Below are 19,583 nucleotides of genomic sequence, written 5' to 3'. Positions count from 1 at the left end.
GTGATTCCTTCTGGCTTGTGATGCTTGCACAGTTGCTGGACTCTGAGCTTGTGCCGCCACCGCCTGCTTTCTGCTTAGGGTGTCTCTGGCATTCTGAAGGTTCCCTGGAGCTTTAAACTTTCCCTTGGGACGCCGTATTTCTACCTGCATTTGATGTGAGGTCATGTGGCTGCTGGGTGGTGGTCCCTCAGGACGGGGTAGGTGGCATTGTAGCACTGGCATGGGGTCTAGGCTGAGGTCGTCCTATTGATCGTATGTCCATGATCGGGTCAAGGATCCCAGGGCCAGGGAGAGCTGGGGCACAGTGCTGGCTGGAGCATGCTGGCCCAGGCTTGAGAACACACTGGGTACCAAGGGGACCTCCGTAACCCCTGGATGGTGCCAAGTGACCATTTGGTACAGACAGGTAATTCCATGGCCCTGAGTACTTCCTGTTACTCTCTCCTTTCTGTGAGCATACTTTTTTCTTTCTTATATTTTATTTTATTATTTTATTGAAGTATAGTCAGTTACAATGTGTCCATTTCTGGTGTACAGCACAATGTCCCAGTCATGCATAGATATACATATATTTGTTTTCATATTCTTTTTCATTAAAGGTTATTACAAGATATTGAATATAGTTCCTTGTGTAATACAGAAGAAATTTGTTTTTTAAATCTATTTTTATATGTAGTGTTTAATATCTTTCTTGTATTTTAATAAGGAACTTGACACTATTAACAACTTATCCCGTGTTAGGCGTTTTCCATATATTAGCTCACCGAAGCCACTTAACGACCCAGTGAGAATGATATTATCCCCATTTTACAGATGAGAAAACTGAGGCTCAGAAAAGTCAAGAACTTGCTGAGGTCCCAGCATTAGTAAGTGGCAGGCCCAGACCAAGTCCAGGTCTTCTGTGTCGAAACCCATCCTCAGCCATCAAGCCTGGGGTCCTCACTGTGGTCTCTGGACCAGCAGCATCAGCACCGCCTGGATTCCTATGAGAAGTGCAGTTTCTCTGCCTGCTCAAAACGACTGAATCAAAAATTTGGTGGGATCTGTAAATCTGTTTTAACGAGTCCTCCAGGAGATTCTGATGCTCGTTTAAATTTGAGAACCACCACATTGAGCTATTTTGCCCTTCTTTTTTCTTCCCCCCTTTATTTTTTTCTGCCTTGCTTTTGTGTCATCGGGCCAGTCAGTGGAAGCATGGGCCTTGGGCCTTGGCTTCTCTTCAGGAGTTTCATGCCCCACTACAAAGAGGTGCAGCGCCTGTCCCTGTTGGGTCTGGGGCCTCCAGGAACCCCTCCCAAGTCCCTGAAAGCATTTGACAAAGCTGATGCCCCAGTTTCCTCCAGCTGCAAGCCTGGTGACAGTGGGCACCATGGAAGTCAGAGTTCCCAGTGCTGGGCCGAAGGAGATGCCTTGAGAGGGAAGGGGGTACCGGGGGTAGACTTTGGGACAGGCCAGAACAAAAGCTCCAGCCCAGAAGGTTATTTAGGGGCACAGAGAAGAGACCTGGAAAATGTCCAAGCAGTTTCTCTTTCTTTCTTGCAAATTTGTAATAAGTGGTTTGGCCTCTAGAAAGGCCCATAGAGGACTTGGAGCTCAGTCTGGCCCCTTGTTCCCCTATCATCAAAGCATATTCAACAGAAGTGACCTTGGCGAGAGGAGGGGAGCTAACTGTACTTTATTTTACTTTTTGAGCCCCCACCATAAGTCAGGTATTGTGTTGTTTGATTCCTACCACAACCCCAGGGGGATGGATTCTATTATTCCCGTTTCACAGATGAGCCCTTCAAGATTTCAGGCTGTAAAGTGGAGGGTCACACCGTAACTACACAGAGGAGTCAAGTTAGGTGCTCGAGGCAGCCAGACCACAGGTCCCTATATTTTATGAGCACCAGGCTGGGTCAAATCCTTGTCATGTGGGGAAGTTCTCTGTGGAACTGAGTGGCCCAGAGCCTTCAGCATGTGCCAGAAAAACCAAATGACCTCACATGTGAATGGCTTTTCCTTCTTTGGGGAAGGAATGTGTGGCCATTCCTGTGAGCCGAGGCCTGCCAGGCCTGTGGGCTGTCAGACCCGCAGGGGCCAGAATTGGACTCTAGACCCAGACATGGAGGAGGTGTCACAGGCAGGCCCTATCTCAGGGTTGGTAGGCAGTGGGGGGCAGGCCTTTCCCACACTGGCCTCCAGAGGTGGCGTGAAGTGTGCCCAGGGGAGCCAACAGGCCATTGATGGTTAAGCAGATGCCCTGGGGCATGACCTGATCTTCAGAGTAACCACTCCCTGGGGAGGCATCGTCAAGGCCAGAGGCACCAAAAGCCCACAGTTAAGGCCTGACTCTGGTGCTGCATATGACCGGAGACCAGGCCCTTCCACCTTGGAATCCTCACCTTAGTACCTGGAGAGGGTGAGGATCTGGGGCCTGACTTGGAGACTGGTTTCTTGACAGTGGGCCAAATTGGTGAAAAAAGACAAAACCCTTGATAAAAAAGTCTTGATAAAGAAAGTCTTAGTGAGGTCCTGGAATATTTTAGCATTTTGTTTTGTTTTTTAATAATAGCTTTACTGAGATATAATTCATATACCGTATAGTTTACCCATTTAAAGTGTGCACTATAATCTTTTCTAGTATGTTCACAGATGTGTGCAACCCTAACTGAAGTCAATTTTAGATCATTTTCATCACTTCTGAAAGAAACCCCAGACCCTTAGCTCTCACCCACTTCTTTCCCGCCCCCAGCCCTAAGCTACCACTACCCTATTTCTGCCTCTGCAGATACATTTGTGGTTTTTTAACGTCCTGTGAGCACTTACTCTGTGTCCAGCACTGGGCTAAGCCTTTTGTGTCAGGTCACGCAATGCTCCCTCAGGAGGGAGGGTCAGTCACATGGGGTAGGCACTCTCTTTTTATCTTTGTGGAAACTGAGGCTCAGTGAGTCTGGGGTCACGAAGATCATAGTGACAGAGCCTGCCGATGGCTGGACCACTGCTGCTGGCTCTTTGGTCCCTGGGAGAGGCCAGGCTGTGGATGGTGATGGCAGACTGGTCGGGGCAGCTAATGCTTCTCGGCCAGGAGGACTGAAAGGACTGTCCTTGTTTCTTCACTGGAATCATGTGCTTCTGACTTTGAAATGGCTCTGAATTCTCTCAGGAACTGCAGGTTCTGCCTGCTTCTGCAGGAAGGCACGGAGCCGCCCAGGCCTGGGCTGCCTTCCAAGGGCCTTGGCGGGAAGGGGTGCCTTGGCCTCAGGGAGGGCCTGGGAGCTCTGTCCGCCCGGGGTGTGGTCATTAGGTCAAATCGCCTCCTTGAATGAGCCATTCAGCCCCTGTTCCTTGGCGTAGTGGCCTTGGAGACCCTCCGGGCATCCGGTGCTGTGTCTCCTGAAGTGGGCTGCAGGTGGACATAAATGGGAAACACAGGCCCCTGCTCCTCCCACTCCTGTTCTCCTCACCCGGGCCAGGAGCTGGTCTCAGGGTTTCCTCATCACCAGGAAAGAAATAACAGACGTCTTTCTTTCCAACGTGTAGAGCTGTGAATGATTAACTTTGACTAGAAAGGGAACGGGAAGTGAGAGCAGCAGGACTGCGGACATTGTGGGGCTCCTGCCCAGTCCTGCCTGGTCCTGACGGGCAGCTTGCTGGGTGTTTTGCTTCTCTTGTCCTCATCTTGACAACAACCCTGCAAAGCCGTGATACTGTGTATCCCCATTTGTCAGATGAAGCAGTTGAGGCCTAGGTAGCTTCATTCAAGTCGCACAGCCAGTGAGTGACAAAGGCTGGCTGGATTAACATTTTTTTGAGCATCCCTTGTGAACAGAGCACCAGATGGCCTTTAAGTACATAAAGATCTAATTTGGTCCTTTTTAATGCTGTGCTGGCATAGGTCTTTGGGGGTGTTTTAATGGTTGTCATTGTTTTTTGTTTATTTTTTTAGTGGAAGTACTGGGGATTGAGCCCGGGACCACGTGCATGCTAAGCATGCCCTCTACCACTGAGCTATACCCTTCTCCTGGCTTAGGTCCTGTTATCCCCATTTTATAGGTGGGCATCCCGAGGCTGAGACTGAGCTCTTGTCCAAAGAAACAGAGCTAAGGAGAGGTGTGGGCTGGAGCCCAGCTCTGTCCAGTTATAATGGCCAGTTCCTTCGGGAGCCCCCCTGCTGCCTGTACTCTTGAGTTTCTGGGCTCCCAGCATTCACATGACCTGGGGGTAGGCGGTTAGAGAGGTGCCCTTTCAGAGCAGAGGAAACTGCCTGGTGGATCAGCACCACGCCCAGGTGGTGGAAAGTAAACAGATCTGGGTGGAGATGTTCTTGAGGACTCTGCTTTTCATCTGTGAGTGAGCCAGCTGACAGCTTGCTTTGAAAGGCGGGCAGCCAGCCCTTGATAAGTTAACCAGATAGTCCTATTTATGTTACCGGAACACTGGGCATCTGAGATCACTGCTGGCAGGCCTCTTCTTAGACAGACTACCCAGTGCCCACTCCCTGGCCAGACCAGACCACGGGTAGGGGTCAGAGGGACTCCATGGTGGCCTGAGGGAGAGGGGGACAGAGAACGCTCCCTGGCTGGTCCACAGTGACCTCCTGCTGGGGGCCGGCAGACGCTGCAGAGACCTTGGCCCTGAACTCTCAAGGGGCCCCTGCCTGATGCTTGCACGTGATGGCTGATGGCAGCAGAGGAGGGCGGGCTCTGACTGGCAGCATGGAGGGCACCACCCAAGGGGTGTTTGAAGTTGAAGCAGGGGGCCAGGTAGAGGGGCTGGCTGGTGAGCTGATTTCTCACTTGATAAGCCTAGACCAGGGTCCTGGTTGGCTCTATTCCAGGGAGAGGAAAACCACATGATGAGAAGCCTGCTTGTATGGGAAGCCCTGTTCCATCTTCAAAAGGCTTAGAAGCTTGTTTGGGTTTTTTTGGGTCTCTGGGCTGGGGTGCTGTCTCTCATCTCCCCTAGTTAACAGTTTGCTGCCTAACTCTTGGGGTGGATGTATGTGCATAATTACTGTCTTATCCTCATGTCCCAGTCCCTAATTATGCCTTTCTTTGTAATATTTTCCATGGATAAGGCACTTCAAAGTTTTTCACAACCCTTTCTCTATATAGTATCTTATTTTATTCTTACTAATTCTTTTAAATAGACCGAATAATTTTTCCCTTTTCATCTTTTTTCCATTCTTTTTTTTTTAACTTGGAAACGTTTGTTTTCTCCCCCTGATAATTCCTGAGCACTGGCCCTCCACCCACCCCGAGCAATCCCAGAGAAATGGGAAGTTCTCTCTAGCTCTTCCGAGAGGTCTGACTTTACAGATAAATGGACACACTTCCAGACAGACTTTCTTATATTTGCATAGCTTTAAAAAAAAACACACAGAGAGACAGACAATGACTGCACATGGAATAAAATTCAAAAGAAGCAAAAGTGTGTTCTGTGAGAAGCAGGTGTCCCACCCTCCTCTGTCAAGAGCCCCCGGGCTCCCCGCCCTGGGTGCAGCCACCGTGCCAGGTCCTCGTGTGCCCTTCCAGGGATATTCTGTCAGAAAGCTTTTGTGGACTAAACTCATAACAGGTGTCTTATTGTGAGGGGTGGGCAGTCCTGAGACCAAAACCTTGATCACGCTTTGAGCCATTGAGATGAAACTGCCCCTGTGGAATCTGCTGGCCTCTCCTGACAAGGAGCGGAGCCTACACATTGCAGTCAGCCCCACAGGGGAGCAGAAGTTTGTCCCCGGATGCTCTGCTTGGTTGTGTCTTTTACTTACGCGTGTTATGATGGCACAGGTTGTTGGGCTCCAGCCTGCAGGGTCTGAGGGCCTCGTTTGGGGTCACATAGCTGCAGGGGGTTGAGGTGACTTCTGTGAGGTGTCACACACGCCTGCCTCAGCCAGGGCAGGGCCCAGGTTTCCTGACCCCTGTCCTCCGAACAATCACTCCCCTAGAGTAAACTGGGGCTGGTGTCCAGTGTCAGGATCCCAGGGGAGCAGGAGGATGTGCCTGCGAGAGTTGCGGCCAACATGTGAGCATGAGGCCTGGTGGCCAGTGAGGTGACACTGCTGTCCCCTCACCCGCTGAGCCAGCCTTATTTGGTTGCAGGTAGGTTATCTTGTTTGCTCTGCTGTAAGACCAACGGAGAGGTCAGCCAGGAGTGGACGGCCTGGATTGTGTGCGGAGGCGAGTAAACATCACAGAGGAGAGTGCCAGCAGAGAGGAAGGCAGGGAGGATTGGGACCCGCCAACCACTTTGGCAGATGCCTGGGCAAAGAAAGAGAAAAGTCATCAGTGATTCAGTTACAGGCGCGTGCTGGCGTCTGGGAGGATTTTGCTTCCGTTTTTTTTTTTTTTTTTAAGTTCATGTGATCGCTCACATAGTTTTGAATCTCTGGTACAAACTATTTTGTGTACTGCTTTTTTGTTAATTACATATAAGCCTTTTCCCATAATCATGTATAGTTTCAGAACCTATCATTTTGGCTGTCTAATGTTCCATTAAGTGGATGAACCATAATTTACTTAACTAATACTTTATTAATAGAATTCTAATTTTTTCCTTTCAAATAATGCTGGCAAGAACGTTTTTGTGCCCGTGGCCCTTCTCTGTCTTTAGCGTTATTTACGCAGGATGGCGTCCCAGCACTGGGCTAGGGGTTTATGCCCATTTTAGCTCCCCTTGGCGGATCGCCTTCCGCTGGAGTTGTACTGCATCAGCCTGCCCTCTGTGACGTGTTGTGGCTTTGCTCTCATGCCCACCCTTTAGTGGGAATTAGCAGAAACTTCTTTTTGCAAATGTTATAAATGAAAATCGGTACCTTTGTTTGAATTCACAAAGCATGGCGGTGTGCGTGCGTGGAACATCTGATTATTGTCGCTGGTGACAGGTGTGGGTCCTTGATCAAGCCCAAAGGAGCAGAGACCCTGTGGCCCCTCACAGTAAGTCCACACAAGTTTTTGCTTCCACATTCCCAGACGGCTGATGCTGGCGGTGGGCTGCTGGGAATGTTAACTGTGCTGGTCACAGCTGTTAACACTCCATATGCTCCTGTGCGGTAACTCTTTTGTTAGGGGACTTAGAAAGATTTCACACTTTCCCACTGTGGAAATCTGTGGGATTTAGCCGGGGCAGATTGAGCCCGCCAACATCTTTTTGGGGGTTTGTGGGATATCGTATTTTTTAATTGTACCAACATTTAGAAATGAGAGGACTCACAAAAGTCCAGATTTCTGACCCTTCTTCGTTGGAGGTCTGGCACCAAGGACCCATATTCCCATGTGGAGTCGAGAGATGCCTCCTGTGCCCTCACCACCCCTGCCCCAATATGAGGTTGGTTCTAATTGCCATTTATCAGCTTGTACGCTGGTGACCAGTTCTCTGTGCCCATGTTCCTTTCCTGAGTGGAAAACCGAAGCATAGCCCGGGAGGGCCACTGTTTCAAGAAAAATGCATGAGCGTACATGCAGCCCAGCTCCAGTGTCCTGTACTACCCCACCCACTGTTGGAGCCTGGCCAGGCCCATGTGCAACCTTGAATTACAGTGCTGAATAGTTACACTCTTTGTCTCTTAAAATCACCTTTGTGCCAGATTAAACATGGTAGATGCTTCAAAGTCAGTGAGAAGTGGAGCAGGAGTCCAGGTCTCTGCCTGCCTCTCTGTCTCTGTGCAGGGCCCTCCAGGGTTGGGCAGCAGGGCTGGAGGTGGGTGCAGAGTGGAGAGGGGCTGCCAAGAAGCGCTCTGGGCCTCACTGTAGCGCTGTGAGCACTTCCGGCATGATGCACAGGCACTTTGCTGAGACCTGTCTGCGTCCCTGAGCTCATCCTGCAACCAAGTGGATCTACCGAAGACCCGTCAGCTCCTCAGCTCCTAACCCCTTAGGCAGGCTATGAGACAAAGCAAAGGCCCCCTGATGGAGCTCTCGGAGCAAGGGGAGGGTTGGATAGGGCAGGGCCTAGTTGAAAGTAAGGCAGTAAAATGGTCCCCTGCCCTTTACTTGAATGAGGCTGGCCGGGGTAGCACAGCCCACTGTGCTGGGGCATCTGGGCTGGAGGCTGTGGGGCCAGGCTCTCTAGCCACGGGCATCCCTTGTGGCTGTTGGCTTTTCGTCCTTGCTGGACCCCTGGGGCACTGCTAAGGGAAAGGTGCCCCAGAGCTCGGCCTTCAAGACCAGGGCCTACCCACGTGGGAGGAGAGAGGCTGGGTGTGTGGTGTGCATGGAGGGGCTGGTTGCTGACCCTGCTCTCTCCCCTCCTCGGGCCCTGTCAGCCTCCTCTGCTGGGGACCCACAAGGCCACTGTCAAAGTAACAAGCTTTCTTGCTCACACACCTCAGTTTTAGCCTTCTCCCCAAAATACATCAGCACTAGTCCACAACAAGAGTTCTCAGACACAAGGTGCCGTCGAGGGGACGCAGGGGTGGAGCCCAGGATGGAGCTTGGTGGCTGGAGGCAGGCAGGAGGATGTGGGTGGAAGCCCAGCTGGCCGAGTCCTTCAAGGCCCTCCCTGGGGAGGTTCAAGGGGAGCTAGTTTGTCTCCTCCCTCCTACCACTTACTGGGAACCCTCTAAGCGGCAGGCACTTTATATATATTTTCTTGTTAATCCACTTGACTTTTACAAAGTGCTGTCACTGTCCCTGTTTGACGCTCAGGGACCTGAGGTTTAGGCAGGCAAGTCGGAAGGTCACACAGCTGGTAAGGAGAGGCTCTGAGCACAGGGCCAGATCTGGTTCCCTCGAAGAGAAGGGCATGTGCTTCATCACTGAGTTACCGCCGCTCTCTCCGCCCTGGCTGAGCTTCGGGCTGGGTGCTGCTTGCTGGGGGGACGTTCCTAGTTGGGAGGTGCTCAGAGGCCCCTTCAGGGCAGTTACCTGTGGGGCCTGGGTCGGGGTTTGGAGGTTTTAGCCAAGCACAGTCCCTGAGGCCTCAGAAGCGGGGCTTTGTGTGGGGAGTCAGGACAAACACAGGGGTGTCTTGGCCTCCAGGGCTCTGGGTCTGGTTCTTCAGGAAGTGGGGCTGCTTTTTACAGCACTTTTCCTCTTGCAAAAGTGGTATCTTTTACCAACACAGCCTCTTCCTCCTTCTTCTCATCCCTGCCCCCCCGTTAAGCCTGGGTGGTGAACAGTGAGATCGCACAGCACCTCACCTGTGGGATTCTGGTGATTCCCACCAGGATGCTGGCCACATTAGACCTAAAGCTATCCCTTTGAGCTGCTGGGGTGGCCCACTTCCCTCACTCAGCAGAAACCCCCCGGCAGAGGCTGAGTGTGGGCCTGGGATGGAGATGAGAGCAAAGTGCTGGAGAAAAACAAGATGAGGCGTGTATAGCCCAGTGGTAGACTGGGTGCTTAGCATGCGTGAGGTCCTGGGTTCAATCCCCAGTGCCTCCATTTAAAAAAAGAAAGAAAGAAAAAGAAAAAGAAAAACAACATGGTGGTAGATGACCCCCCTCCCCCCATGGACGTACAGTGGGTTGACACCCAGGCAGAGGTGCATCTATGGACAGATGACAACTGAGAGTGAATAAGGAACCACTAACTAAATTATGTGTATTTGAAATATTTTTGAAATCTTTAACATGTTTTACACAACAAAAAAATTATGCTAAAATGAAAATAAAAATTAAGTAGCCTCTCATCCCCTGTAGGTTTGCAATACCAACCCTGCTGCCCTACGACATCCCCTTTCCTCTGAGCCGTCTTCTGCTTCCAGAGGGTCCCCGAGAGCACTTGACCCATAACGCCCCCGCCCTGAAATAGTTCAGAAGCAGCTGGGTCTTCAGGGACCCTCTCTCTCTGCATCGAGCCCTCACTTGCACCTCCCTCCAGCAGCCTGATTTTTACACCCGCTGGGATGTGCACTGCCCAGGGTGGAGAATTTTGCCATTTTGTTCACTGCTGTGTCTCTGACTCTGTGCCCTGGGACTCTAGGGTGAACACTGAGTCTAGATGTGAAGCTGACCAGTGGCCACCGTGTAGTGGGATGGGGCAGTGACGGAGTGGGTGTGGGGTGCTGTGAGCTCCACGCCCCCAACCCTGATGGGGTGGGTGGCTGTCAGGAAGGCTTTCTGGAGGAGGTGCTATCGTAGCCTGATCTTAGAAGATGAGTGTGAATTAGCCAAGCATGACACAGAGGACATCACAGGCTGGGGAATCAGTATACACCCCTGCCTACCTCCAGTCTATGTGCCAGTCTTACAAAGCTTTGGGACAGCACACACAACCCTCTTGTCTGTCGTGGGAGTGGGCTGGCCTACCGAGTGGAGATGTGTTTGCAGGGAGAGAGAAGTATCCGGCGTGGGTAAGTTCCTATGAGACATGATTTAAGGATGAGGCCCAACGTGGGTGTCATAATGTTGCCCCCTCCTGCCCACCTGTGCAGACTGATAATGCCCCTTCTTACTGCTCACAGGCTCTTCAACTCTTGCTTATAAATGTACGCAGCCATTTCTTCTCCCCTGTGATCACTGGTGTGGCATTCCTCCCCTCTCCCGCCCATTCACTGCCACTTCTCTTCAGAGTTCACCAGGGCAAGAAGAAGTGGTGGTGTGGGATTATGAGTCTGGTGACCTTTCTGAAGAGGAGGGGTATTTCTAGTGTGGTTTCTGCTGTTATGATGAATGACACACTGTCACCATTGCAGCTTTGCGGGACAGGTGGGAAGAGAGCTGGCTGGCCCAGCTGTGGGGGACTGAACTTTGGCTCTTGAGCTCCCATGCAGTCGAGAGTACCACTTGGTGCAGAGAAACCTCTAGTTGCTAAGGAATGGCTTGGATCTGGAGTTAGAGTTCTCTCTGTGACAGCTGGGAAGAGATACTTGCCCAAGTTTTGTTTGGATGGGCATGTGAAATTTTTATTTCTCTTTTGTTGAGTGACCCTGTTCCTTGTGTGAATCCCCGGTGGGTGAGGGTCGGGGGCTGTTGGCACAGGATGGCTTGGTTGGTGGCCTGCCTGATCATTATCTACTTAATACAGAAGCTTCAGTGTTGCTGCTTTTTCCCCCCAGATCAGAAATTGACCATGCCGATGGTCTTCATTTAGTCTCCTTACATTTCCTTTCTGAAATTCTTGCTCATACTTTTGCAGCTTAAGTAATGTGCCTCCACCCCCTACCCCCAACACCCACACATAACATGTTATCCTGACACTGCGCCTCTGAACTCTGTCCCCGACAAAACATTAATCTTCTTCCTTAGCTATCTGTCGAGTGGAGAAGGATTTAAGAAACTAGTTTACACCAAGGTGTTAATGAGGCTTAACATGTTACCTCTGGGACATCTGCCTTGTAACTGTGAAGATCAAAACTAAGCCTTATAGTCTAAGAGGTAAATGGCTAAGAACGGAATTGTGGCACTTCTAAATGTGGGTGATGGTGATGTTTTTGGAAGAAGGTTGGGAAGGGAGTCGTTAAAGGAGGATGCTACTCCGTCTATCCCACTGGTGCCCATTCATGCTGCTGGCCCTGCAGGGAGACCCCTCAGCTGTTGCCCTGTGATGATGAGGAGGAGGAGACGGTGGAGAACAGCCATGCTGAGAGGTTTTATGGGCTCTGCTGAGTGGCTTTCTTGCCTTCTTTGGTCCCATTAGATATCTTGACCAACAAGGACGACAACGCCAGCCAGCCCCATAACTTATATGGAACAGCTGGAAAGATGGCATGAGGCAGACAAGTCCTGGGGGCCCACTGGGGCCCCTGTGAGGGTCTCAGAGACCACATGTCTTGTGGGGGAGCCTGACCATTGGCTCTTCTTTCCTTCATGCAGACGTTTACAGCATGGTGCAACTCCCACCTCCGGAAGGCAGGGACGCAGATCGAGAACATCGAGGAGGACTTCCGGGATGGCCTGAAGCTGATGCTGCTGCTGGAGGTCATCTCAGGTGAGGTGGACTGCTGGCCTGGGGAGTGCCGGGGCAAAGGTGATGCCAGATGGGCAGGGCTACCCTGGGCCAGGATCAGGTGTTGCCCAGTGGCTTCTGCCACTTTGGGAATGCTGCTCTGATAACCTCTGCTTTGCTCTGCCTCTGTTCAGGGCTAGCTTTAGGTCTCTCAAAAAAAGTTGAGGGTGACGTGTGAATTCAGACAAGGAAACTGAGTTTGGTCCTGGCTCTGCTGTTGACCATCTGCATGTCCTCAGACAAGTCACTACCGTCTGGCCTCAGCATCCTCATTTGCATAAAGAGGGGTTTGAAGGATGGTCTCTGAAGGCTCTCCTCCAAATGCTGGGATTCTGTGGTCAAGAATGCAACCAGGGCTGACCATCTCCAAAGGCTGTGTCCACTGCTGTCTCTCTACCTATATCCAGGTGATCCCAGTCCCTTATCTCGCCCCCAGCTTGGATTTGGATGTCCAGATATCTGGAGGGACAGCTCCCCCTGGATGTGTGTCTCCACCTTCTTATGAATACCTTTCCTCCACCACCTCCAAGGGTGGGGGGCCCCAAGATTCTAGCCTTGGCTGATGCACTGGGCAGTCTTAGCTGCTCTCTTCACTTTACCTTTCATCTTGATCACAGTCCAGCCTCAGCCTCGAGCCCCCTCTTAAATACTGAATTGCACGGGGCATCTCCACCCGGCTGTGCCCCAGTGTCCCAAACTGTGTACCGTGCCTGGTCCTTGCAAACCTCTTTTTCCTCCTGCAGTCTTCTTGTTCTAAACCTAATCTAGGAATCGTAGACAGCTCTTTCTGTGCTCTTTGGCATTCACATTTCATTTATTCTACTTCCTTCTTCTATTAAACTTCTTTCATTTCTGTTACCATGGTGTCAGTGTGGGCCTGTGTCTGCCCTCACCTACATGATGCCCAGAGGCCTTCGAACCCTCCCAGCGCCTCCCTCCCCACCGCCCTAGTTACCCACACTGCAGCCAAGGGTTCTTCCAATGGCCCAAATATGGTCGGGCTGTTCCCTGCTTAAAACCCTTCAGTGCCTCTCTGGGGCTTTTCGCCTGCAGCCCATATTCCTCAGCATACCTAGCAGGAGCCTTCATGAGTGGGCACCTGCTTTGTTTTCAACTAACTATTTCCAAAAAGGTGTCGGACTTCAGACCCTCTGCCCTATGGGGACACCGTGGACACCGGCCATCCTCCCCTGCTGGCATGCCCTCTGCTCTCCTTGCTATTGTACAAGCCGCCCCTTCCCCGAGCACTTTACAATATTTCCACTGCAGGTGACATCTGTAGGGGGTAGGTGTAGGGGTTGTGTGTATGTGGTAACATACACATAACATACAGTTTATCATTTTGACCGTTTTTAAATGTATGCAGAGGCATAAAGTACATTCACATTGTTGTGCAGCCATCACCACCCTCTGTCTCCAGACTTCATCATTCCACACTGAAACATACCATTAAAACACCAACTCCCCGATTCATCTTTCCCTAGCCCCCTCCCACCACCATTCGACTTTCTGTCTCTGAATCTGACTCTTCTAGGTTCTTCATATGAGTGGAATCATACAGTGTTTGTCCTTTTGTGACTGGCTTATTTCACTTAGCATAATGCCCTCATGGTTCATCCATGAAGTAGCATGTATCAGAATTCCCTTCCTTTTGAAGGCTGAATAATATTCCATTGGATGTATTCACCACTTTTTGTTTAGTCATCATCCGTCGATCAACACTTGGGTTGTTTCCACTTTTTGGCTGTTGTGACTAATGCAGCTAAGAACTTGGATGGACAGATACCTGTTCAAGTCTGTGCCTTCAGTTCTCTTGGGTATACACCCAGAAATGGAATTCCTGGGCCCTAGGGTAATTCTGTGTTTAACTGTTTCAGGAATTGCTGTATCGTTTTTCTTTTAAAGTGCCCTTCCCGGCCTCCTCCTCCAACATGTCTTAGTTTAAACAAGCAATGAGACAAATCTGGCATTGTTCTTTTTCATTCTTCAAAACTCAGCTTTCATGGGTTTCCTCCAGGAAGGCTTCCCTGACTGCCACGGCCCCCACTCCTACTTTGAGTGGCTGCCCTCCTCTGGGCTCCTTTAACACCCCCCTGATTCCTCTGTTGTGTTATTGTCCACATGGTGGGGTCATTTTTGGCTCACATGTTTTCTCCCCACTGTACACTGAGCCCCTTGGGGCTGGAACGGTCTCATCTGTGTCCCAGATACTTAGACCTGTACTTGGTACATAGGTCATGCTCAGCAAATGTTAGAGTGACCAAATGCCCCGCTGGGCTTTTCTGCATAACCACCAGGTGCTCCCACATTATGGACCAGCCTGTGCACATCTGTGAGGCCGGCTTGTCTCTTTCCTGGAGCAGAGGGAAATGGAATCACAGAGACATTGCCTTTTCCTACTTGAACATCTCTGGAGATGGATAGGATGACGGGAGAAGGAAAGGGGATGCTTCCTGTAGAGATCCTCCAAATGTGGTCCCTGGACCACTCACACCAGAATCAGCAGGACTGCTTGGCCGCGTGCGGATTCCCGGACTACACTCCAGACCTCCTAAATCAGACACTCAGGAGGCAGGGGACGGGGGGACCTGCAGTTAGCAGGTTCTCCAGGTGGTTTGTGTTGGGTGAAGTTTGAGAACCACCAGCCTTGCTGCCTCCACTGCTCTGAAGTCCTGTGCTAGCTAGGGTATGCAGCTGGTGGGCAGGCCCTAAGGGCTGGGACTCTAGCGGGAATAGCCTTCCACAGGGGGACATGTTGCTGCCTCCATCCTTGCTAACAGAAGGGACCCCTGTGGCATCTCATCTGCTCAGGGGGGCAGTAGGGTCCCTTGCCAGAGAGGGTGGGCAGTGGCCACAGCCTTGGTAAAGCTGCAGGTGCAAAGTCTTGATTGAATAATAATAAAACCCATGTCCTTCCTGGGAGCTTCCAGGCCAGATCACATGTGTGGCAGGAAGTCTGTCCTCTAGAAGCTGGGGGGCTCCTGCAGAAGTGCTGCTCTGCTGGTGGTGGGGTGTGGCCCAGCATCAGGGTCTCTCAGCCAGACTGTTGATGTGCTTGGAGAGGAGTGGAGAGGATGCAGCTGATCTGGTCTGGAGACCGTGGCAGTGGCAGATGCAAAGGCCCTGAGCTTCAGGCTCTAGGATGGTGGTTCTCAGCCTTCTGGGGTCCCTGACCTCTGAGAGACCCTGGAAGCTGTATGTCCCGTCCCCAGGTATGGGCACACATGTTGCACATAAACATTTCTCAGATAGTATCAGGAGATCCCTGGACACCTATATTCTGTGCTCTAACAGGGTGTTTGGAGAACCAGCTCCTTAAGCCCTGTTTCCCAGCAACTTCTGACCCTAAAGCCTGAACAGCGGAAGCTCCCAGTGGAAGCTGGAGGTGGGGGTGGGGAGTGGTAGCTGAGTGTGAGTGGAGGGTTGACTTGGGGCTGAGCTGAGGGTGCACCTGGGAAGTAGTAGCCGGTTCTCAAATGAGAGAGGGACACTGTGGGCAATTCCATTTTAACACACAAGGAATGTTTTCAAAATACTCTGGAGTGACCCACACTCCCTCCCAGGCCAAAATGGTCTAGAATAGGAGTTCAGGGCCTTCGTGTGTGCTGTTCCTTCTGCCTTGATCACCATTCCCTGCAGTATAGGCCTGGCTGCCTCTCACTCAGAGTCCTTCCCTGACGACCACTTCACAGCTCCTTCATCCTCCTCCCTACGCTCCTCTGTAGCATGTTTTTAAAGCATTTATTTAAAGCATTTATCCTTCTTGGTATTTGTTCATTTGTGTATAATGCTCTGTGTGTTTCTCTTTCTCTCCTCCTACACATAAGGACATGAAGGCAGCAAACTTTGTTCATCCCCATATTCCTAGCTCCCAGCCAAGCCCCTGACATATATTAGGGGCTTAATACAGACTAGCTGAGTGGCCGCAGGCAGTTTGGATCTGAGAAATGGGAGAACAGCATCTCACTTGTGCCTTCTCCCTCTTGGTCTGTGTTCAGGGGAACGCTTGGCCAAGCCAGAGAGAGGCAAGATGAGGGTGCACAAGATCTCCAACGTCAACAAGGCCCTGGACTTCATAGCCAGCAAGGGGGTCAAACTGGTGTCCATAGGAGCTGAAGGTGAGTAAGACCTTGCCCTGGAGCCGGATTTTCTGCCCTGTGGAAACAGCACTTGCCGTCCAGTCTCAGCATCCTCCCAGCCCTGCCCCGGGGAACCCAGAGCCCACTCCCTGGCCTGCACCTTGGCAACCCCTCCGCTGAACCCTGGGACTCTGGAATCCTGAGTGTGTGGAATGCCATCTACCAGCTGCACTGCGCTGCGCTATCCCGAGTGGAGAGCTCGGTGATCTGGGGGCGCGTGCAGACGCTGGCCGGATGGAGGGAGGGAGGGAGCCCCTGCAAGGTGGATATCCACAAGCCTTTAGGAACGTTCTTAATAGCATGTCCCTGCACAGCAGCTTCTGGACTCTTTTCCCTTCACTTAAAAAAAATTAAAAAAAAAATCTCGGTTTAAACCATTATTAGCATGTTCTTGATGATTGAGGAAGTCATACAGTTTCTTGTGTGATTGTGGTGGCTCTGAAGGATTTGGGCAGGGTCGAGGTGATTAGCCTAGAATACTGTAACCAGGCCCCGTCAGTACTGTGTCTCATGAATTCATAAGTGTTCATTGGGCACCTGCTGTGTGGTACCAGAGATCAAAAGGTGAGTAAGACACAGTCTCCATCCATCCATCCATTCGAGATGTGACCTTGGCTCTGATTATTGATCACTTGCTTGTGGCAGGTACAGGCTGAAGCCCTTTGCACCAGTGATCTCATTTAATCCTCACCACAGCCGTCTGAGGTGGCTTTAAATATTATCCCCATTTTACAATAAAAAAGCAGATGTCTAGTGAGATCAACTTGTCCAAAGGCCCACCGTCAGCGAGTGGCAAAGTCAGAACCCAAATCTAGGTCTGTGTGACTCCGGAGAAATGCCCCAGAGGGTGGCCTTTCCTGGTGGTGGGGGGTGAATCTTGCTCCAATAAATCCATAGGAGCAGACATCTTCTCTGATTGATGACTCTAAAGTCCGTCCTCCTCTTTTTTTCCAGAAACTGAAAGGTTTGATGTTGTTCCATCCAGCTGAGGAACTTTAGCACAGGGGTGGGCGAACTACAGGCCTTGGAGTCAAACCTGGCTGACCCGGGTTTTTGTAAATATTGGAACTTGGCTACACCCATTTGTTTACATATTTTTAGCTGCTTTCCTGCTACAGGCAGAATTGAATAGTTGCAACAGTGACCATCTGGCCTGCAAAGCCGGAAAGATTTCCCATCAGGCCCTCTACAGGAAAAGCTTGCTGACCTGGCCTTATCGTGGACTCAGGCTGCTGCTGGTGGCCACCACAAGGGGCGGGGGGAGGGTGCCTTATGTGTGCCACCCCCTCGGCTGTGCAGCAGAGGCCATGTCTTCTGCATTCTCATGGCCCAGGCTCCCAGCAGCACCATGCATACAGTAGGTGCTCAGTAATGTTCAAAGGGCTTGCACATAGTGGGGTACTTTGCTCTGTGAGTGGGAAAATAGTCTCTGCCTGTTAATAAGAAGAAAAGAATAGATTTTTCTCTTAGGGAGGGATCGAGACTTGACAGGAAAAGTTTCAACCAAGCAGGGATGGGGAGCCTAAGAAGTAGTCAACTAAGGTTGTCTGAAGCAAGCCCAGATACCCACTGGGGCAAGGAAGTAAAGGATGTGTGAGATGGGCCAGGAGTGAGCGATAGGGATGAGTGGGGACTGGGGAGAAGTGGGGAGATATTGTCCTAACCAATTGTTGGTTCTAACTGATTGTTGAGATCTAACCAATTGTTGCTGTGTATACGTACATATCCAGCATTGCTGGATTTTCCAGTTTTTCAAAAGAAGCTAGAAGTCCAGATTTTTAGAAAGGAAAATTTAACAACTACCTAAAAAAAAATTTTTTTTAAGGCTCTGAATACCAAAGAGAGAGGAAGAAACAAGAAGATGGATGAGAATAGTGCTTGCTGAGTTCCAGATCTGTGCCTGGCCAGACAGGATACTTTAACAGGCATGTAGTGTCACCAGCCACCTTTTAGAATGAAAGAAACTGAGGCTCAGAGAAGTTGCTAGAAAGGAAGTGTATAGTATGGTGAGCACAGGCTCTGGGCCAGACTGCTTCCATATGTCAGAGTCCAGATTAAACCCCAGGGGTCTGGGCTCTGGAGCTGAGGTCTGAACCTCTTCCCATCACCCCAGGGCATCGTTCCCTCCTCTGCAGGGGCGACCCCCGGGGGTCTGGTTTCTGTCTCGTGGAGATTCTTCAGCGTCGTTCATTCTGCCATCTGAATACTGTGCAGGTGGCTGCCTCCCTGGACCAGGGCCAAGAGAGAGGCGGGTTCTGAGTGAAAGCAGGATGTGAACAGCCTCATGGGTAGCTGTAGCTCCTTCCCACACCCACAGCAGATGTGGTTAATCTGTCATCATGGTTTTTCCCACAGGCCCATTTGTGGCCTTGGAACCTTCCTTTTGGACCCCAGCATTGCAGGCAGCCCCCTGACATAAAGCTGCCTGTGAGATGGGCATCCTTACTCCAAACACAGCGATGCCTGGGAAAGGGCCTGCCATTCTGGGGACCAGGGCAGGAGGGCTCTCTGGGGAGTTACATGCTGAGGGTGGGGCAGGAGTCAGGTGGGCAGTGGGGTTGGGGTGGTGTGTGGGTTCTTAACTGAACACATCTGTTGTCTTTGCCTACACTTGGCTCCTGTGTTTTCTGGATTGAAACTGCTTCTCTGGTAGGAGTGAGAATTCAATAAGCAAAACCCTCAGGGGTTGGAAGTTTCTGGGGAAGAAGGAGAGGAGTAAGTAGGGCAAGACCCAAAGAAGAAGCTGCCTTGTCTTCCCCGATCCTGGGAGGACCCTGAGCCAGCTGGAGGCTGGGGTATTTGGCCTTTACAAATAGGGCAGTACTGGGAACAGGCACACTGGGTCAGGGAGGGGCCAGCACTACAGCCTCCACTCCTGGAAAGACCAAGCGGCAACACCACCACCTGGAGCTTTTTCTAGACTTTAAAAAAATTTCCCCTTGATTTGAAATGCTGTCCACAGAATTTCATACCTGCTTTTTCTACTTCCATCATTATAAAGATTTTTCCGAATCATTAAAAACTCATGAATGTAACCTTCCATGGCTGTGCTAGTTGGCTACTTATTTGGCACAGCTGTGCTCTGTTCTGGCCATGGATCTGGTCCCAGAGGAGCCTGGGGGCTGTTATGTTTTCTGCCCACATACCCACCTGTGGGTAGTGTCCTCCAGTGTCCGTCCATTCATTCCACAAATGTGGATGGAGGGCTTTCTCTGTACCAGGTGCAATGCTGGGCTCTAAGCAGGGATGCAAAACAGAAAAAAATCTTTACCCTTAGGAAGCTGTGTTCTAGAAGGGGAGCAGGAGAATACACACACACACACACACATGGGAGAATACACACACACACACACGAGAACACACACACACACACACACACACACGGGAGAATACACACACACACACGGGAGAATACACACACACACACACACACACACACACACGTCAGGTGGGGGAAAGTGAGAGGCCCAGGAAAGGCTCAGTGAGATGAAGGGAGAGTGGAGATGGGAGGGAGGTGAGGGATATCCCGGGAGGGGAGAGCTGTATGTAGGGGAGAGCTGTGCGGAGGCCGGAG

At 51.0% G+C, this 19,583-nt stretch overlaps 1 protein-coding gene across 3 annotated transcripts in view; it reads left to right on the top strand.

Moving 5' to 3' along the window:
* ACTN1 (actinin alpha 1) overlaps positions 1–19,583 on the top strand; it is an 89,852-nt gene that overhangs the window by 36,723 nt on the left and 33,546 nt on the right. For all 3 annotated transcript variants that reach the window (XM_010976601.3, XM_010976599.3, XM_010976600.3), the window contains exons 2-3: positions 11,738–11,852; positions 15,869–15,988. In XM_010976601.3, the coding sequence (XP_010974903.1) occupies positions 11,738–11,852; positions 15,869–15,988 (235 nt within the window). The remainder of the gene's footprint in view (positions 1–11,737; positions 11,853–15,868; positions 15,989–19,583) is intronic.

This window comes from Camelus dromedarius, chromosome 5 (assembly GCF_036321535.1).
Source record: "Camelus dromedarius isolate mCamDro1 chromosome 5, mCamDro1.pat, whole genome shotgun sequence".
NCBI classification, from domain to species: domain Eukaryota; kingdom Metazoa; phylum Chordata; class Mammalia; order Artiodactyla; family Camelidae; genus Camelus; species Camelus dromedarius.
The sequence above is the reverse complement of the archived record's forward strand: the minus strand, read 5'-3'. Positions and strand labels throughout refer to the sequence as shown.